We start from the raw sequence: 21,581 nt of genomic DNA, 5'->3' as shown, positions 1-21,581 counted from the left end.
ACTTCCACGATTTCTATATTCGTGTGACTAATTCCAAACTTCACATGACATCGAAGTTGAACCAAAGAGCCCCCGCTTCTCATTTACCATCTCAGTTATACAAATACCACAACAGTGAGAAGTTGAGCAAGTCTTTTAGGAGAGGATTCCACCGTCTAAAACCAGAGTCTGGGCAAAGCTCACCATCTGTGCTATAAATGGTGCTGACACCCCACTCCCCAAGGTCTTCAAATCTAGTCCTGAAAGGAAAACTCGGAGTGAAAACTGTCTTATAAAATGTGTTGCTTAAATTCTTGTGGGTACAGAAGACTTTTCAATATTAAGTTTGCAACAAGGAGCTTCTGTGCTGTGGATAAGCACCCTAAACCCATGACGAAGTACAGGTTCACAAATTACCCTTGCCGGGGAGAGTGAAAACAAGCCTTACTTAGCTCTTCTACTTAAAAAAAAAAAAATATATATATATATATATCTTTATACACTCATCAGTTTTTGATGCAACTCAAAGCATGTAATTAACAATGGTTAGCATCGAGTCCACTATGTAAAAAAAACCTCCCAAAACTGAAATCCTCTGATTTGTGAACAGTGTAAGACAATTCCAATCTCCAGACCTAAAATGACCATACACAATCACACCGAATGGGGCAGCTTTCTCATGCAACAGGTTGGAAAGTACTCAGCCTGTCATTCTAGATGAAGCTAATTCAGTAAGTAGAATCAAGAATCTTATCAGATAGGAGAGGAAGTGAGCAATGTCAGAGTTTCAATTTTTTAAAAAAGTTCCTTAATTGAGACTGAATACAATGGAGACAGAATAAGAAAGATACTTTATCACTGACATGTATGAACCTTGTCACATTCACGCACCTGAAATGTGTCCACTACTCGGTGAAGGAACTCAATGACAAATAGAGGCGGGACCTCCGTCTGGATCACAGCCACGAAGAAGATCTTGTGCCGGTACACACTTAAGAGATAGTGGTGAGGGGTAGGGATAACTGGTGGCACGTTTTCTGCCTCAGTAGCTCTCTCTTGTGCCTCAAAAAAGTAATCACAAACAGAACGGCTGACCACGCTTTTCCAGTGTTTCTCCAGGAAAATATCTCCAGAGGAGTTGATCAAGAAAAGGCTATGAATCATGGTGGAGGTTGCCAGGGAGAGAGGAAAGTCTTTTTCAGTCTGAACACCTCAGGACTCAACAAATTTTCAACCCTAAAAAAAACCAAAAGAAGTTATGATCAGTTCCATTGAACCAAAACACCTTCCCCATCTTTTCCAGCAGTCCAGTGCTATCTATCCTTCAAGAATAGACTCAAGTCTTCCTCTATTGCGTGAGATTGAAGTATCCCTCCTTTGAATTCCTAAGGATAATTATTTGCCAATCAATCATATACTGCCCAGTTATCCGTACTAGTGCCTGAATCATGTCTCTTTAAAATTCAACTTAATTTGTGGATGTGCATTTTTCTCAACTGAACTTTAAGTTCCTTGAGAAAAAAGAACATGCTTCATGTTTTTTGTTACCTCACTGCACAGTGCTCTCTTACATATAAGAGGGCTTCGAAGAATATTAATGAGATTCATGTATTTGGTCAGAACTCACACACATGTATGTTTGTATTTGTGCAGTAGTCTCATATGGTAGCCATTAGGCAAATATGGCCAGTGAGCACTTTAAAATGTGGCTGGTCCAACCTGAGATGTTCTGTAAATGTGAGATACATGCCAGATTTTGAAGGATTTGTATGAAAATGAGATTTTAAGATCTCTTACCAATAATTTAATATTGATAAATTAAATTAATTTTGATAGTTAATATTGATAGTTTAGATACTTTGGGTTAAATAAAATACATTGAAATGTATTTAACCTTTAAAAAATTTTTTAATGTGGTTAGTTGAAAATGGAAAATTAGCAAATAGTATGTGGCTTGCATTATATTTCTATTGGACAGTGCTGGTCCATGGAATGGAAAGCTGTCACTGTGATCGTTATTCATTCAGTCAATTCCCATTCTCAAATATTCGTTATGCACAAGGTTCTGCGTTGGATGCCTTAAAAAAAAAATCCCTCTGGCCCTGGCCAGAGGTTCAATCCCCAGTGAGGGCACACGCCTGGGTTTTGGGTTTGGTCCCTAGCCGGTTAGCATGCAAGAGGCAATGCATCAATGTTTCTCTCCTTCTCTTTCTCCCTCCATTCCCCTCTCTTTCTAGAAACAATAAAATGAAAAAAATCCCTCTGGGGAATAACCCCAGTCCCTCAGGCGACAGCATCTCTATGGTACCAGTTCCCAGGATGAGGCAGCGGCACTGTACCCCAACTGTGTCCGTTCTGCGAACTGGCCCCGGAGGTTTTATACATGCCGCAAAGGCCTGTTGTACCAAGTGCCCCAGCGCGAGCTTAATCCCTTTGCGGGTGGACAGCGGGAGGGAGGGGAAGCTGAGACCAGCTAGGATGAGGATGAGGGAGAGACAGCTGCCGAAGTGGGTTATTTTTGCGCTGGTCCCAGCCCAGCCCAGCGCCTGTGAGCCATAGGTGATTGACATCGTTTGAGGGCAAAGTGGACAAGAGGGCGGATTTAAGGTGCGTGCACGTTTGAGAGGTGAAGAGTCACCAGTTTGCACACGTGCATTGCCAAGCAACAGTATCCCCTCCTCCCTCAGCCATCCTCCCGAAAGGGGCCACCTCCGAAGCCCGGTGCTCGATCCCAAACCTCTCCCCACCGTTTCCCGCAGCGCGGACGTTAAGTTTGCTGACATATTGTAATCTTGCCCGCGCGCCCCACCTCCCCAACCCGCGTAGACAACGAGCGCGCGCCATCCCCTTCCCGGCCCCAGGTCTCCGGACTCAGGTCTCCAGACCTCCTCACCCGGCCTTGCTCTCCGCAGCGCCCACCTTTCCGCTGCGCGGACAGGCCCCGCCTCCCCACCCCACCCCTGATTTCTAGCTTGTCGCCGCGCGCCCGCTGATTGGCCGGCCTGCGGGCCCTGAGCCAGAGACCGAGGTCTGAAAGCTGCGGATTGGGCGTCAGTGATCCGCTCCTCCCCTCTGATTGATCGCTGTTCGCGGCTCAGCGTGTTCTCCGACTCAGTCCTCCAGTTGGCCCTTGTTGAGGTTTCGTAAATCTTCAATTGGTGCAGGTTTGTGGCTCCAAGTCCTGATTGGCTGTCGTGAACAGTCGCTGGCCGCCAGTCACAAAAAAGGCCTGGCCGTTAGTAGCTGTCACCTGCGTAACCGCGGAATGTGCCTGGAAGGGATACTAGAGTGTAATTTCCGGAACATGATTTATCTAATACCGTATCATGGGTAATAAATCATGAACAGTAATAACTATTCTCCATTTAAAAAAGAGGCATGATGCCCTTTCATTTATGTGCATTGTGTAAAGAAAAGGTGATATAAGCAGTATTGCCTCTTATCCGGAGCCCTGGACCTCGATTCAGTAGGCTTCTCCCAGCTTCAACTAAACCACCACCTGCTTGACCTTGGGGAAGGTACTTAACCTTTCGGAATCTCAGCTCTCAGACCTGAAAATGGGGGTGGGGTGGGGTGTTAGGCAGGTATCTCTCCAAATTGCATTGACGCGCTAATGACTTTGATACTCTTTTAAGTGATTCAAGTTACCGTGATCCAGAAAAGCATGGAGAAGTCAGAAAACAAGTTTCAACTTCCGTTAAATGAAAAATTAGTTAATAAATGAGATGGGGTGGGCAAAGTGTTTGCCTCGGTTCCCGGAACATTGTAGGTGTTCAATAAAATGGTAAACTGTGGCGGTGGTGGTAATGATGTCTACCTAGACCACGAGGGTATCACCCTGACTGTGCTTTACCTTCCATGTTGGTAAAATGGAGCATGAGTGGCGGCTGCTCATTATCCCCGACCATGGTAAATGTCTGTCAAAGATGGTGTGAATTGTTCTCTGCCATACTAGCTAAGGACAGATAGTCGGCTAATTTCGAACTAAGTAAAAGAGAAAACCCCAGATCAAAAAGGCTGAATGATGTGCACCTTGTAAGCAAGCTTAGAGCTCTGGCGCCAGACTGCCTGAGTTTTAAGTGCTCCAACACCTACTTCCAGAAAGTACATTAACTTCTCTAAACTTCAAGCCCCTCACTTCTCAAATAAGGACATTAATAGTACTAACTGCGGAGAGTTGTTGAGTTAGAACAATATTAGCAATTAACTTTAGCTTTCTGGTGTCTGGAAAGCTCTCTAGCTGTCCTTCTAAACAATAGCTTTGCTGGGTAATCTTGGTTGTGGGTCCTTGCTTTTTGTCACTTTGAATATTTCTTGCTAGTCCTTTCTTGCCTGCAAAGTTTCTATTGAGAAATCAACTGACTGTCTTATGGGAGCTCCCTTGTAGGTAACTGCTTTTCTCTTTCTGCTTTTAAGAGTCTCTCTTTGTCTTTAACCTTTTGCATTTTAATTATGATGTGTCTTCATATGAATCTCTTTGGGTTCATCTTGTTTGGGATTCTCTGTGCTTCCCGGACTTGTATGTCTATTTCCTTCACCAAACCAGTATTATATGTTATGTTAAAGGGTCTTTCTTCTTCAAGAAGAAGAAGAAGAAAAGGATAAAAAATATGAACAGCAAAATGGCAATAAATACATGTCTATCAACAACTGAATCTAAAAAACAAAATGAACGAACGGAACAGAAACAGACTCAGATACAGGGAACATTTTGACAGTTGCCAGATGGGAGGGGTGTTGGGAAGATGGGTGAAAAAGGTGAGGAGATTAAAAAGTACAAATCAGTTGTTACAGGATAGTCCTAGGATGTGAAGCACAGCATAGGGAATATAGTCAATAATATTCTAATAACTATGTGTGGTGTCAGATGAGTGCAAGATTTTTCAAGATGATCACTTATTAAGTTATATAATGCCTAAGACTGGGGTGTACCCCTGAAACTAATTTAGTAATGTACATCATCTGTAATTGAAAATTATTTTAGTTATTTTTAGAAAAGAAAGAAAAGTGTTCGTGATTGTTACTGCCTGAGAGGCAACACAAGATACAATTAAACATGGTTACTAAGCAATATGTGTAAAGCGCAGAAATGCAGTCACTGCAGTGGGCATTTTTCATTCATTGAGTTAACATTTACTGACATCCTCCCATGTATCAAGTCCTGTGCTGGGGATGCTGCAATGACTAATACCACAGACATAGTCTCTGTTGTCACAGAGCCTAGCTGGGAAGACAAATGGTAAGCAAGTAATTACAAAACAGTGTGATGAGCAAGGAGCACGTGTTGGGGATGCTGGTGGAAAGGGCTGACTTAGAGTCAAGGAAGTCCTTCTAAACTGAAACCAAAAAGATGAATGCAGATTCCATTAGCATGCAAGGACAGAGAGAAGAGTCCATGTAGAAAGTTCAGGAGATGAGAGAGTGAACTACAGCTGAATTAGAATGGGAGAAAGAGTACAGATTTTCTTTTCTTTTCCTAAAGTGAGATTAGGAAGACAGGCAGGAGCCAGGTGGTTGTGAGCTTTGTAATAATTGTTAATAGTCATAAAACTCTATATGCCATGCACTGTCCATTCATTCCTTAAATATTTAGTGAGTCCTACTATGTACCAGGCACTGTTCTAGAGTTTGGTTACCTAATGCCAGTGAACATAAGACAGAAATCCTCACCCTAGTAAACTTATATTCTAGTGAGGGAAGACAGATAATTATCAATAAACCTAATAAATGAACTATAGCGTGTGTTAGAAGGTGGTAAATGCAATATGGAAAAAACCAGAAGGGATGTCTAGAGCACCATGAGACTGGAAGGCAAGTTATAGTTTTTTAAAGGGTAGTGAGAATGAGCCACCTTGAGAAGAAATATTTGAGCAAAGACTTGGAGGAAATGGAGTGAGCTATAGGCATATCCGAGGGAAGGGCATCCCAGCAAAGGGAATAGGCAGAGCAAAAGCCTTAAGACTGTAGTGTGCTTGGGGAGTCCCAGGAGCAGTAAGGTTGAAATCATAGCTGGAGTACAATGAACAGGGGGTAAAGCAGAAGATGAGGTTACAGGGTTCAGGGTGGGGACTGGATTACACAGGGTCTTGAAATCTATTTGAAAGATTTTGGCTTGTAGTGCTTTTGAAATGGGGATCCAATGGAGGTTTTGAGCAAAGGAATGACAAGATCTGATTGATCAATCTGCTGGGTTGAGAAGAAACTGTAGATGAGCCAGGGCAGAAAGAGACCAGTTAGAAATATACTGCAGTAATCTAGGTGGGAGACATGGGGCTTGGATCAAGGTATGGCCAGGGAGGTGGTGAGGAGGACTCAGATTCTAAATATAACCTGAACAAGAGCCAGCTGGATTTCCTGATAGGATGGAATGTGGGGAGCTAGAACAAAAGAAAAGTGAGGGACCACTGAGCTTGACTGCTGGGAACCACCCTGCCTGGTTTCAGAAGCTGTAACCCCTCATAACTAAGGCTGAGTAAAGAGACCTTGGGACCATAAGCCACTAAGGACACAAAGCTTATCTTCCTATTAGGGGCACCACCTCTGCCCCCTTTACCTCACCCTACTTAGCCCCCGACGGATAACTGGTTAGCCAATGACAGGTAAGATTCCTCAAGGGAGGGATGACCTAAGACAGGCATAGTCTCGAAGGGGCCCTCAGGGAAGGACTTGTGGGGGCTATAGAAAAAGGGGTTGATGGACCCTTGTCCTTCGGCTTTGACATGGCCTGAGTCCTCATTCTGTCTGTGAGATATCCCCTAATCTCTTAGCTGCCTTACTTCCCCTGTCTGATTTAAGCCTGAAACAATGCCAGAGGTGGGTGCAGCCCTGTGCTGGAAAGGGCAGGTTCCCTGGGGTGATCAGGCCTAAGAAAGAATGCATAAAATCCTGTGAAACCTGCTTTGCTATTACCCTCAATTTAAATGATTCTTCCAAGCATAGAATGAGTCTGTTTCCCAGTTTTTATAGCTCTGACCCTAGCTAACTGACCCTGACTCAGAATAAGCCCTCATAGTTCTTTGAATGTTATCTATTGTTTGATCCTTACTGCTTGACAGTGATTGATGAGCTTTACCTGTATTCCTGTGCAAATTGAACCCAATAAAAGCCCATTGAGGAAAAGGCTCGTGGCCCTTCTCCTTTGAGAAATCGGCCACCTTTTCTCCCCAAGCAGATCATGTCTTGGTAGGCTTATTCTCATCTGCGGTGGCCAGGGGTTGGGGGGCTCTGCGGGTGGAGACCCCCCATACCTGACCATCTGGTTCCATCAACTAAGATGAAAAGGACTGTGGATGGAGCAGGTTTGAAGGAAAAAATCAGGAGTTCCATTTCAGATGTGTTCAATTACATATATTTATAGCTTTATTAGCCATCCAAGTGGAAATGTTGAGAAGGCACCTGGATATATGTGAGTCTAGGCATCAGAAGAGAGGTCTGAGCTGGAGATGTAGATTTGGGAGTTATCAGTGTATGGGTATTTAAAGCCACAAGACCAGTTGAAATGACTAAGGGAGTGAGCATGGAGAGAGAGGAGAAACAGAGCCTAGGGCACTCCAAATTCAAGAGTCCCTAGAAGAGCCCTGACCTGTGTGGCTCATTTAGTTGGAAGTCATTCCTCAAAGCGAAGAGTCGCTGGTTTGATTTCTGGTCAGGGCACATGCCTGGGCTGAGGGTTTGTTCAGTCCCCAGTTGGGGTGAACTCAAGGATGTTTCTCTCTTACATCGGTATTTCTCCCCCTCCCTCCCCTTCTCTCTAAAAATAAATAAATAAATAAAATCTTTTTAAAAAGAGTTCGTAGAAGAGAGGAAGATCCAGATTCATTTAAACCACCTAACTATCCTCAAATGAATTACTTACGATCCCGTTTTATAGGTGAGAAAACTGCCGTGGGTGCAGAAGTACCCAGCTAAAGGTCGAGTCAGTAGGTAAGCGGCTGAGCTGGAATTCAAGCACACAGGAAGCCTGAAGCAGTCTGGCTCACAGTGTGCACGTCCTGCGTCTCTCACAAGCCCAGGAGCCCAATGAAGACATGTGAAGTGGGAGAGTGAAATGCTTTCAGATTTACATTTCAGAAAGACCATGTGTGTGAGGTAGATTGGAGAAGGCCAAGCTTGGCAGCGGAGAGATCATTTGGACTATTGTAATCCGCATGAGAGATGCCAGTGACTGCCACTAGGAGGAGGGATTGGAAAGAAGTAGACAATTTTAGAGGTGTCTTTGGAGGTAGAATGATAGGGATTGGGGATGAATTGAAAGTGAGTGGTGAGAGAGAATGAGGGATCGGAGATTATTCATAGGTTTCCGACTTGGGCAACTGTGTGGCTAGAAGTGTCATTCGTTAAGATGGGAATCACTGGAAGAGAGGCACAGTGAGAGCAGGGAGAGATGGCGTGAATTTTGTCATAGCAATACCCAGGGTCACATACAAGTCGACACTCAAATATCTGTTAAGTTGAATCCAACAACATAGAATTGGGGAGCTTGTCTAGTACATTCTCATGGTTTCAAGAGAGGCCACTGGAAATCATCAATAAATGGTATGTCTCTTTTATGCATAAAACTCTCTAGGAAAAGATTTTCTAAAGCTGCCCCTAGTAAACCATCCTAATGTTTAACAGCCCTCATTGCTGAGCACTTTTTTTCTACCATGAAAAACCAATCCCAGCTATCAGAGTTCCCTGGGAATAATTATTTAATTAATTTGGCCAGGAACGGGGCAGGTCTGAAACAAGAGAGGCCTTGCTCACTGAGAGAGACATTTTGCAGGGCTCTGCAGCGAGGCCCCAGCACTCCTCTCTGGCTTTGACACGTCTTGCTCTGTCCATGCATGCCACCTCTCTGCCGGTCACACACTGAAGAAATGGAATGCCTCCCCTCCGTGTCTGTGTTCTCACTGACTCCTCTGCTTGGCATGCCTTCGTCTCTTACTCATCCTATTCGTGGAATTCTCTTCAGCCCTCAAGGCCTAGCCATATGTTTTCTCCCCCACAAAGTCTGTCCCAAACTTGATACCCCCACGCTGGAAGTAATTTCTCCCTCCTGTGTGATTACATAGCCTTTCATAGCTCTTTCATGTAACCTGCGGTGCCTTTGACACCTGCCACGCATTCGTGTGTGCAGCCTGATCGCCACAACTGGATTGTAAACTCTTTGGAAACCATAAACAAACATTTATGGAGGGCCTACCTCCCTCCACCCCGAGCACTGACTAAGGGGCCGAAAACAGTTAAAGTATGTCTTCAAGGAGCTTGTGGTGAAATGTGGGAAAAGATATAAAGAAAGACCAGCTCCCTTTAAATTATCAAAACCAGCTCCTTTAAGGCTAGCCATGGAAGAAGCTTGCTATTCTGGAAGGGAGAGCCTGAACTTGACACCCCTGCTCTCAAAAGAGACCCATTCTCCTCTCTGGGAACTCCCACTACTGGCTGCCATCTCCACCATGCTGGACTTAGGAGGCTCCGTATCCCTTTAACTCTTCAACACCATGGTAGATACATTAGTTTTTCTTTAATTTTCCATAGCAGAGCAAGAATCAGGGTGGACACATACAAAAGACTTGGAGATAATAAAAGGGAAATGAACAGAAAGAGTAACGTGTAAGTCATAATGTAGCTCACAAGATGTGATGTAATCAGGGTATCTTGGGATGCACACCTGCTTCCAGGTGGCAGAGGTTGTCTGTAGCTCCTCTTACTCTAAAGCTCCAGCAAAATCATCTCAAGTTCCTGAAATGCAAACCCTGCCTGACAAGAAGGGAGCAGCATCCCTCTCCTGGCATCTGCAGGTTGGCCTACTGATTCCAGTCTCCTGAGGAAGGTAATCGTTGTACCTAGTCCCTTCCCTAGACAATGAGCCCCAGGAACATCCACCAGTGAGGCCCCGCTCACACCTCAGGGGCATGGTGTTATTCTGTGGCTTCTTACTAGACACTCCTTCATTGTGTATCTACACTCTGCTGAGATGACCTCATGAGTGTAAGTTCTCTTTCAGTGACGATGACTCCTCTTCTTCACGGACCTCCAGACGGACATAGCCAACTGCCCACTCACTATCTCCATTTGGGTGCCTCACAGACATCCCAATAGAGCAGAAAGGAACTCCAGTTTCTTTTCCAAATCTGTTCCTTCCTCCAAACCTACTCCACCTTGCTTTCCCCATCTTAGTAAGTTCCACAACCGAGACCAATACTCACAAATCATCCTTGAGTCCTCCATGAAGCTCATCCCTTCATCCAATCAGAAGCAGACCCTGTTGATTCTGTCTCCGAAGTAGATCAGGAAACCATCCTCTCCGACTCCACTGCCACCGCCCTAGTCCAGGCCACCACCACCCCTTGCCTCAAAGACTACAAACCCTCCCAGTTCCACTCTCACCCCCGTCAATCCATTTTCTATACAGCAGCAAAAGTGAGCTCTCATTTTAATTTTATTCTTTTTAAAGTCAGTTTTACTAAGCTATAACATGTATGCCATAACATTCATAATAACTCTTTTAAAAATGGTTTTAGTATACTCACAAAGTTGTGCAACCATTGCCACAATCTAATTTTAGTACATTTTTGTCACCCCCAAAAGAAACTCTCTACCCATTAGCTGTCACTTTCCACTTCCTCCCAACCTCCCAGCCCTGGCAACCACTACATTCTGTCACTATAGATTAAATCCAAATACCACCTTGCTAATGAATGAATGCTTGTGTTCCCTCAAAATGTGTATGTTAAGTTCCAATGTCCAGTGGGATGCTATTTGGAGATGATGGGGTCAGGAGAGTGAGCCCTCATTGATGGGATCAGCCCTCATGAGTGCACCTCTTATAAAAGAGACCCCAAGGAGCAACCTCGCCTGTTCCACCACATGAGGACACAACAAGACAGCTGTCTGTGAACCAGGAAGCAGGTCCTCACTAGACACTGAATCCACCAGGACCTTGATCTTGGACCTCCCAGCCTCCAGAATTGTGAGAAATAAATATTTGTTGTTTAAGCCCCCCAAGCTATAGTATTTTTGTTATAGCAACCCAAAAGGACTAAGGCACACCTCTTTTATCTATTCCCTCCCATCTCTCCCATTGAATCTCATGTCGCTCAGCTCCTCCCCCTACTTCTAGGCCCTAGAATATGTTGTTTCCTCTGCTTGAAAGGCTCTTCCCTGGTTTTAACCTAGCTAGCTCCTTTTCTTCCGTTAAGTCTTACTTATGTCACCTTCCCAGGGAGTCAGTCTGGCATTACCACGTTATCTAAATTCCCCCCCTCCATCTTCCTCTTCCTCTGCCACCCTAGGCTATTCTCTATGCTTAATAATATGTCACAGCTTGTATTTACTGTGTTTATTTCTCTGTTGTCTTTTTTCTTTGTCAGTCTTCCCCACCAGAGTATGCGCATCTTGAGGGCAGGCACTGTATCTGCCTTGCTCACCCTATAGCCATCGCCTTACACAGTACCTAACATCCAAGAGGCCTCAATGAATGTTTGTTAAGTAAATGGACTGTTCTGATCACTTCCTTATCACCCCATTGATGAAGGAAGAAACACTGCCTTAAATAGTATGAAACGGCCAAACACATGGAGCCCAGCACTGCACAGGTGAAATTGACAGCAGGTTATTAGTGACATATACTCACAGGCCAGGGAGGAGGACACTGCACACCATACAGGGCCTCCCGGAGGTTGCGCACTGGAGTAGAGTGAACCAGCAGGGCCTGTGAGAGATGAGCTTTGCAGTGCCAAGGGGATGAGATAATCCTTGGTTCCTGCAAGGCTATGTAATTAGCGTGTTTGAGTAGTTTTGAGAGCTGACAGAGAGGTGAAGTCCATTAGTTTGAGCAATGCATGGAGTACGACTGGCCCACCTAATAAAGGAACTAGCCAGGCAGGGAGGCTTCCCGCTGTTGAGAGTTAGGCCTTTGGGCCCAGTGATACTGAAAGATGTCAAGGCAGCACTTGCAATTTTAGATCTTGTAACACATGTCCCCAGCATCAGCACAAGAGACATACACACATGTTTACACATAGCCAGGGGGAAGGAGTGGGGGAGGAGATTGTTTCATTACATGACTAATGAATGAAGTATGTGTTTATTATTATAGCCTTGTGATAGGGTATGTAAGTACTATCTGAGCAACTAGTATTCAAAAATACTAGTGTTCAAAAATAGATCATTCAATAAAGCTGAAGTCCTAATCTACTTTGTTCTTGTCCTAAATGGGAGGCAGTGGGAATTACATTCCATTGCATGAAAAATAAATAAATAAATAAGGGAAATAATATTGCCTTGAACAAGGTATTTTTCTCTCACTGTATGAGAATTCAAGAATTAGAAAATTCAGGGTTGGAATAGCAGCTTCAAATCGAGGATTTAGGCTTCTCTTAGCTTGCCATTCCGCCATTCCTAGGGTACCATTTTGACCCTCATGCTCACAACATTGTTGCTGTGGCTCCAGTCATCAAGCTATATTCTAGGCTGAAAGAGAAAGAGCAAATGGGCATGAGCCAGTGAATCAGTTTCCTTTGATGAGCTTTTCTGGAAGTCCCAATAGTGCTCTATTGTTTAAGTATGTTTTCAGCTGGGCACATTACTACTCCCACCCCCAAGATAGAACTCTGTTAAAAAGGAAGACAGGAGAATGGTTATTGAATAAATAATTAATAGCTATCCACAGACAGTGGGGTTAAATAGAGCAGCTACAAGCAATGAATAGATTGGATATTTTAAATAAATTAAGTTTGAAATTCAAGGACTTAGGGAAGACAGACTGGAAAGCAGAAAAGCTCCACGGATCACTTTTATGTAATCCCTACAAGATAGATTAAAATAAGAAGACAAGACAAAAACATGTTCATAGTATTGTAAAAGGAAGATCCAGCAAGCCATGGCTCAGGAGGGAGTGCTGCGGTCAGCCCCAGTCTGAAATAGCTGGAGGCCCAGCATGTGGTCACAGGGCGTGATCTCACTGATGGTGTGATAAATTCCTGGAATCTCAATGGCCTTATCTGTGAAATGAAAAGATTGGACGAAATGATCTCCCAGATCTTTTCCAACTCTAAGTTTCTGTGGTAACAATGGTCTGAACTTTGCCTCGCCGTGAAATAGTTTAGAGAAATGAAAGTTCCCAGATAAAACAGATAAAGCAGAGCTGCTGTGAACGACACAGGGGTCGGAATGTTAGAGTTATGTTGCCTTGGCCTCAATCCCAACCCCCGTGCGGGCTCCTGAGCTTCAGGGAGTACACTTCTACATGGTTCCACGTTTAACTTGAATAAAATAAAATGATGTATCTACTGGTGAAAATCAGACTACAGATATGAGTATTACTGTCAGAAGGGTAAAATTGCTTTTATTTGTTAACAATCTTAAACACTTTAAAAATCACTAATTTAAATAACTAGAGTTTCACATTGTGATACTCTGTTGAGACTCTCACTTGAAATAACTAGGGATATATTCATCAAATATCACAGAAAAATGGTAAAATTTCCCTCACAATTTATTCAGTGATGTTGGGGAGCACAGGAGCTTGGATTGTGAGTATGTTTTCAGAATGACATGCTTATTATTTTCTAGATAGGTATTTTGATAAAGATTATTCTCAAATGGAAAAAAAAAAAAAACCCTTCATTTTGCATATACTTGTTTCCTGTGTGCCAGACTTGGCTGCTTCCTGTTTATCAAAAGTAATTGTTAGTAACTGGAAGCAAAGACCAGAAAAAATGTACCGCTTGTCAGTCACCTGCTGAACTTCCTTTCCCTTTTACTTGTCATTCTTTTAGAATTCCCTAAGTTTTTTTTAAAAAAAGCTTTTTTAAAGGTAGACTCAATGAGGTCTAAAACAGTTATTCTCAAACTTCTACCTCTAGCATCTACCTTTTTTAGTATTAGATAACATTTTATACTTCTTATTTTCCCCACCCACACAGAATCCTGAAGTGTGTCTTTATCTCCATAATAGCGCAATACACCCAGATTTGCTCCCTCTTTCCTTCTGTCCCAACTGGTGATTACAAGCTTCTGCATTTTTCTCTCCACAGCATCCCTCCCCCTTCTTGATTCTTTCACCACTGGAACCTTGTTTATTTCCAGATAGGTCTGGAAAACACCATCTGTTCCAATCTTAGGATCCCTAGTGCAGATTACAGGCTCAGGGACAATATTCTTTGAACCTCAAATCCCAGACACACTGTCAGCCAAAGATGTTTTCTCAGTATTCAATTTAATTTTGACAAAGTGCCTCCACAGGCAAAATAAAGTAAATCATATTTTAGGTATTCATTCAAAGTAATACAAAACTTGAAAAAAAATATTTTAATAATACTCTAAATGAGAAGTCTCAGAAAAATACAGGTCATATTGTTCATATAATTGTGTCGTCTTTTCTTCAGCCAGAAGGTGTCCAGCTGTTTGAGTGGGAGATCCCTAAGACAGTTAAGCATTTAGACCTTATTCTAGTCGGCAGGCCCAACTTCTAAAGTAGCGTGGCAAAGCGCTTTTGCTTGAACAACGGGGATAGACTCGGTAATGAGCTCTTGGCTACAGAAGGTGGTGCTATTGGGTCTGAGGGGAGAAGTGGCCTGGACTAGAACTCCAAGAACAGAGATGAAAAACAGGAATCCGGGATTTCTAAAGTGAATTCCCCTAGTTTGGACCACTATACTTGAAGGCAAGACTTCTAGTGACTCAAAGAGTTGGAGGAAAAGGCAGAAATGCTCTGGGAAGAGCGATCCCAGAGGAAACTGATACCTAAGCTACGGGTGGGTAGGCGGGGCTGGACTCTAGCATCCAAGGGGCACCTTCGGGGGACAGGGTGCAGTGCGCGGAGAAAAAAGTTGGGCGGAGAGAAAGGGTGGCGATGCAAACCAAATGTCTTTCATCCCTTGGAGACAAAGAGGTGCCTTCTTTTGACAACAGCTGCCAGTGCCACACACACCATACGGCGGGTCGGAGGGGGAGGGGAGCCCTGGGGGAGAGTGTCTGGGGCGGGACCCACTCCGACTTTAAATAATAGGATGGTTGTCATGGTGACGAGCCATACTTCTAAAGGGGGTGGCTGAAAGGACCCATTGTTCTGGAGTCGGGCTGCCCGGGTTTTGCCTGTTCCTAAGAGACACCTTTAAACACCTCCCTTGGTTGTGGGGAGACAAGTGGCCCAGACCTGGGAGAGTGTCTTTGGGGAGCTTCAGGCCAGGACCACATATCACAGATCGCAACGCCACCTTGGCTCCACGCACTGCAAAAGGAACAAGCTGCCACTTGCACTTAAAATTGCTCCCTCCCACGCATGCCTGCCCCAGAATTCAGCGTAGGACACGTGCGCTCACTGCTGCTCAGACACACAAACCCTGACACGCGGTTAACGACACGCCCGGCCCCCACCAGGCCCCCAGTAGGCACACGAACAGACTTGCGACTGCAATGCTGGAAGAAGAACCAGCAACTCCACAAATACTTAACTAAGATCTGGGGTCAGGGGACACGCGAAAGCCCCACAGAATTACTTCAGGCTGGTGGGAAGAGAAAGGAGGAAATCACAGTACAAAGATTTAAAAGGCACCATTGCAATTTTGCTTGTAAGAACAAACTATTGGAAATACCCAATAAGTCTGTCCCCGTCCCTGGAGGCTGGTTAAATAATGTGGGGCACATCCTTCTGATTACACACACACAGAGTGTGTGTGTGTGTGTGTGTGTGTGTGTGTCTGGAAGGGGTTGCTTATTAGGAGGGCAACTGGGATAGAGGTTCTAATGGGGACATGAAGAAAACTTCCTTTTCATCATATAATTTTTTGTACTTTTTCAATTTTGTCCTATGGACCTATAAACAATAAGTAACTTTTCAAGAGAACTTTAAAATTGCATTTGCTTGAACACTATTAAATGAGATTTGGAATTATCCATAAGATGTTGGAACTCTTATTTTAAAATGTTTTAACAAATATTTTTAAAAGTATACATGTACAGCCCTGACCAGTGTGGCTCAGTGGGGTGGACGTCATCTTACAAAGCAAAAGGTTGCCGGTTGGATTCCTGGTCAGGACACAAGCCTGGATTGCGGCCTATCCCTGGTTTTGATGGATGTTTCTCTCACACATCGAAGTTTCTCTCCCTCTCTCTAAAAATAAATTAATAAAATATTTAAAAGTATACACGCGCACACAAATACCATGTAGTCACAGATGTGTAAAGGTATCACAGTGGCAAGTCAAACAGGAAAATACACCCCTCTGGGAGCCAACTGCATAATTCACCTATTATTATAACAAATGAATCACAGGGCTTCCAAATTAAACAAATAATGACATTACATGAGGGTGACTTTCCTAATTACAAAACAGTATATAATCAGTGAAATGGACTATTGAACCCCAGTGTCACGGATGATCTTTCCACACAGATAAAAGTAAAAATCGTTACTTAGCAAAGACTTATTGGACAATGCTAAGTTAACACCCACTGAGCATTGACTGTGTGCCTTAACAAAAACAGTGTTAAGAGTTTGACAGGGAGGTGGGAGGGGAAAATGGGGGTAGAAGGGGGAAGGGTTTTCAGGAACATGTACAAAGGACACATGGACAAAACCAAAGAGGGGTAGGATCAAGGGTGGGGAGTGAGGATGGCTGGGGTGTGGGCGAATGGGGGGCGGAATGAAGACAACTATACTTGAAGAACAATAAAAAATAAAATAAAATAAAGAGTTTGATAGGCATTATTTCTTTTCATTTTCCAGACAAACTGTTAGCCTATTTTTACAAATGAAGAAATATGGAAAAGTTCTTCGATTTACCTCATATCACACAGCTAAGAAAGCTGAGAGCCTGGATTGGAATTCATATCTGGCTAATTCTAAAACCTGTGTTCTTAACCTCTTCATGTTACTTTTTAAATTATGGTGAAAAAAAAAAGGGTCAACATGACTCTCTAATCCTGTGGCTTCACAAATTGAATAAAAGATATCTATTAAGAGTCAGACTACATTTAAGGAAACATTGGTTGTATACAGAGTAGTGTATATAAACCGTAATTCTTTAACTCGTGCTGTAGCTTGGTTGTGCAGAGTAAACAGAAGGTCTTCGTTTGGTGAATAACTGGTGCAGTCTGTACTTAGGTGTCCGTAAGTAAAATTGGAATATAGCCAGGCTCATTCGTTAATGTGTCGTCTATGGCTGTTTTTGTACTGCCTTGGCAGAGTCAAGTGCTTGTAAGATAGACTGTATGGCCCACAAAGACTAAAATATTTAGCGTTTGGCCCTCTGCAGAAAAATGGTCTAGAGGTAAGGTCATGCACTCAGAAAGACAAAAGAGGAGAGGACTTTTACAATTTAAAAATACGATGCCCATTCTAAAAGTGTTATTTTTATATCCATCCAAGTATTCCACTTCTTTTCTTTCTTTTTAAATTTAAACTTTATTGTATTTTCCCCATTACCAGTTAGTCCCCTAATACCAACTACCCCCAGGAATCACTACACGGTTGTCCATGTCCACGATCCACTCCTTCTCAAAACCGTACGTTCGGGGCTGCCTCAAAGGGCTTTAGCACTGAGAAAATTGTATCTGTTCTTAGAGGATAAGAATGAAAAGACATAGGTTTCATTCAGCCACAGTGCTTTTTTTTTTCTCCCTGAGAGAAGCTAGCTGACTGATGAGCACACATTTCCTTTGTTTTGGAGTCTGTTCTTAACTGAAGACCTTCCAGGAAAAGAAAGAAGCCAAGGATATACTCATACGATGTTTTGCTAAAAATGAAGCAACTATTAAGAGTTGAAATATGTAGCTTGTGATATCACATTTGGTAGGGATGATGCCACTGCTTTCCTTAGATTTCAAGGAATTATAGTCCCCTTTCTCTTTAAAGGCTTTAGTGGTATGAAACCCATGGGGAAGGCTGTGTGAATTTGTAGAAGAGAGCACGTGGGGGAAGAGCACTGCACTGTGAGTGCGGACAGTTGCCACTAATCTTAGAGTAGAACTTCCAGGAAAACCAGTGTGAGGGGATATGAATCCCAGTTACACCCTCCTCTCTGCCACTGTCCCTGTCCCCTCTGAGCCCAAAGCAGTGGCGATTGCTTTCTTATTGCACAACCAGGAAGTCTTGGGTTAAACCTATGGACAGCACCTGCTTCTAAGAGCCAGAAGCTGTAGGTGTCTTTTTAGGCAGCAAGCCAGATGACTTTGAAATTCTGTTTTGTTAAGCTGGGAAGAACTCTCTAGAAGCTCCTCCACCCAGCTAACAGCTGACCTGTGTTGGCTTGTTTAAAGCACTCACGAAGTTGGCTGCAGTACAGAACTCTTACGAAGCACTGGACTTACCAGTAGGAATAGAATACTTCCTATGTAATTATGGTAGCGCTATCACTCTATCCAACGTCACTCAGAGGGTTAGGCGAATACTAATTGTAGCTAATAAAAATTAAGTTCTGACTGTGGAATCTAGAGGTTGGGTATGTGGGTGTTCACTGTACATTTCTGTCAAATTTTCTATGTGCTTAAAGTTTTTTCTAATCTGATGCTGGGGAAAAATTCGATTATCTGAAAGCTCCATTTTTTCCAAGTTTGTGAGGAACAAAACAAGGCTGATATTTGAGGAAATATCAGAACCCTTTTGCAGGAGTAGCAGGCCCTGTACCTAACTCAAGGTGAAAGACTGCAGATAGTTCATTGATCACCTGTATTATAGCTCTGGAAGGTCTCTTTGTCGCCAGTGGCTATCCAGGCCACCAAAGCCATCATCATGCTGTGAGGGCACTTGTCATAGCAGGTCTGGCACCTCCAATCACAGCACCGAGCTTCAGCCATTTGGAAAATGGAAGGAGACTATAGACTCTTCCTGTGGAAGCAAGTGTCATTGATCCTCAAAAACTTAGATTTTTCAAACTTAACACTTTTTAAAATTATCAATATAATTGTATCTGGGGGCAGGTTGTTTGAGGAAGATCATGAATTCAGCTGTGCATCTGTTGAGTGTAAGGGACCTCAGCGATATTTAATTGGCAATTTCTCATAGGTGGACATACAGATAGAGCATACAAGAGTGAGGCTAGAAATACCAGTTTGGGAGCCATTAATACATAAACAACAATTAGATCCACAGGAGTGGATGAGACCAACGAAACACAGATTGTGTTTAGATTGAGAAGAGGGTGAGGTCAGATACTGAGGTGCGAGGTGTCAACATTTAGGAGGTGGCCAGAGGCGGGCAGATCACAGAGAAGACAGAGACAGAGAGAGAAGGATCAGAAAGAAGGCAGAAATAGATTCTGGAAGCCAAAGAAAGTTAGAAATTGGTCAGCTTGTCAAATGGTACTAAGAAGTCAAGCAAGACGAATATTGAAGTTTCCAGTAGATCTAGCCACAAGGGGGTCTCTAGGAGCAATTTGATTTGAGGATTGAAACGAGGGCCACACTGGGATGAGCTGAGGAACACTCAACTGTGAGAGGCAGTGCAGGGAAGACCTACATCAAACTGGCTGGATCAGATTCACTCAGGGAGCTTGAAACATACAGATTCCCAGCTCTTCAAGAGAGATTATGATTTGGTAGATCTGGGGTGGCGGCCTAAGAACCTGTTTTTGTGTATGTTTGTTTGTTTGGTTTGGTTTGTTTAGTTTTAGGTCTCTAGATGATGCTGATGTCCTGCCAGGTTTGAGAACTACTGACAGAATAACAGGACTTGCATTCAAATCAACCTGGACTCCCAACCTAATTGTGTCACATTTTAGCTCTTTGAGCTAGAACAAGGTAACTTAATTCTCTTTGAGCCCCGGTTACCTGCTTCATAACAAAGAGGAGCAATAGCACTACTTTGTGGTATGGATTTGAAGATTGGAGATAATGTATGTAAATCATCTGGCACACAGTAAATGTTTAGTAAATAGCCGCCAATGCTATTTAGCAGTGGCTACAATGAATGTAGGATATTCTCTTAGTAAATAGCTTGACTGTGGGGCAGCAGAAAAGGGTCAACAGCTACAGGTGTACTAAGGGTCAAAGAAGCATAGCATTTTGTTTTGTCTTGATATTTATAGGTGGCTGAGATTTGAGCATGCCTATATACGCTGAGAGGCAAGAGGTGGAGGTGGGATATGATGAGCCCAGCTCTCTGGATTGATGGAGGAATTGTCTCCAAATCACAGGTGGAAGGATTAGCTCCTGAAGGAAAAAGAAACTCCCTGGAAAGAAGACAGTTGGTATAAGGCAAGGCATTTAGGGGTTTCACTCTTAATAAGCCCAATATTCTCTATGAAGTAAGAGGCACTATCATATCCTGAGAGGGTAGGGCTCTTGAGAAGAGGCATAGGTTTGAAAAGAGTATGTTGAAAATTTTACTTTCAAGTTTCCTTCATGGTCCAAAATGGCTCCCGGAGTTCCAACCGCCATGTCTGCATTTCGGGGAGCAAGAAGTAAAAAGGGCTCATGTCAGTGTCTGCCCTCTTTTTGAAGCACTTTTCTGCAAGTCCTACTCAATTACTTCTTGTAGCTCATTGATCGTATCCCTAGATTCAGAGAAAACTGGAATATGTCATCTTAAGGGCACATTTTGCTGTCCAGAACATAACTGAATTCTGTTACTAAGGAAGGAGAAGCGGATATTGAGAAGACAAATACCAGCGCCTGTCATATGACTGCCACATACACTTGAACATGAAGGGGAAAGTTATGTTCTGAATTCATTAGTATGCAAACTAGGTGGTTCTTTTGCCAAGCTTTCCAAATTTGTCAAGAAGTGGGCATGTTCTTTCAGCAGTGGTTTTATAGTAGAGTGTTTCAATAATGTCTCAATGTTAAGGCTTAATTATTACACAAGTTAGGGACCTTTTGGTTCCTAGTAATAGAAAACTGGGGGCAAATTGGCTTAACTAACACAGACCTTGATTACTTTAGCTGCTGATGTCCAGAAGCAGAATGGTTCCTGGTAAATGTTGAGACTAAATGTTTCTTTGTCACATCCACAGGGAGAGGATGAGTCTGGCTTTCCAGTATTCTCCCTTAGAACGAGAAAGAACTTTCCCAGAAACCTTCAGTCCAACTTCTCCTAGTGTCTCACTGGCAAAAATGGCGCAAAATGCCCCTTCTTGAGCAAAGCATGGAGCCAAATAAGAACACCTTTAGGCTATCTGGGTCGCACCTCTTAGGCTGGGTTCAGTTCCCCCAACCCCACTGCTGCTGGGGAGAGGCGAAGTGAGTAGATGCTGAAGTATCAAGCATAATATTGACTATAGTTTTATTTTCCAAAACATATCATAAGACATTTTTGCATTTCAGTGTTATCATGAAATACAATGTATTACAATGTTTTTGACTAATGATTGAAAATATTGTTTATTGCTTTTAAATGCGACTATCCTGGAAATTGTAAAAATTGAATTTAGTAAATAAGAATGGGAAAAAGGAAATCAAAGAAGGGAATAGAACTTCATAAATTCAGAATCTTACTATTGTATTTGGCAAGGGTTTCATTTTTTCCTGTATGAGAATACTGATATTTTTCTAAGATTTTCTGTATGGTTAGTGCTTACCCTTTATAAAAGCTTTTTAAATGTTTTGGAAATTCACTTCTTACTGAATTTTATGAGGTAACATAAAGACAGAAAGAACCATATCTAGAACCTAAAAAC

General features: G+C 43.0%; 1 protein-coding gene across 5 annotated transcripts in view; it reads right to left on the bottom strand.

Moving 5' to 3' along the window:
- The window catches only part of AP3M2 (adaptor related protein complex 3 subunit mu 2), a 59,149-nt gene that overhangs the window by 18,837 nt on the left and 18,731 nt on the right, over window positions 1-21,581 (bottom strand). For 3 of the 5 annotated variants that reach the window (XM_045186598.3, XM_053916856.2, XM_053916852.2), the window contains one exon: window positions 871-1,215. In XM_045186598.3, the coding sequence (XP_045042533.1) occupies window positions 871-1,143 (273 nt within the window). In that variant the 5' untranslated portion in view covers window positions 1,144-1,215. Of the gene's footprint in view, window positions 1-870; window positions 1,216-2,864; window positions 2,925-21,581 lie in introns of those variants that run through there. The other 2 variants (XM_053916854.2, XM_053916853.2) reach the window with 2 other exon arrangements.

The sequence above is a fragment of the Desmodus rotundus genome, chromosome 13 (assembly GCF_022682495.2).
Source record: "Desmodus rotundus isolate HL8 chromosome 13, HLdesRot8A.1, whole genome shotgun sequence".
Classification (NCBI taxonomy): domain Eukaryota; kingdom Metazoa; phylum Chordata; class Mammalia; order Chiroptera; family Phyllostomidae; genus Desmodus; species Desmodus rotundus.
This window is presented reverse-complemented; position numbering and strand designations above follow the sequence as displayed.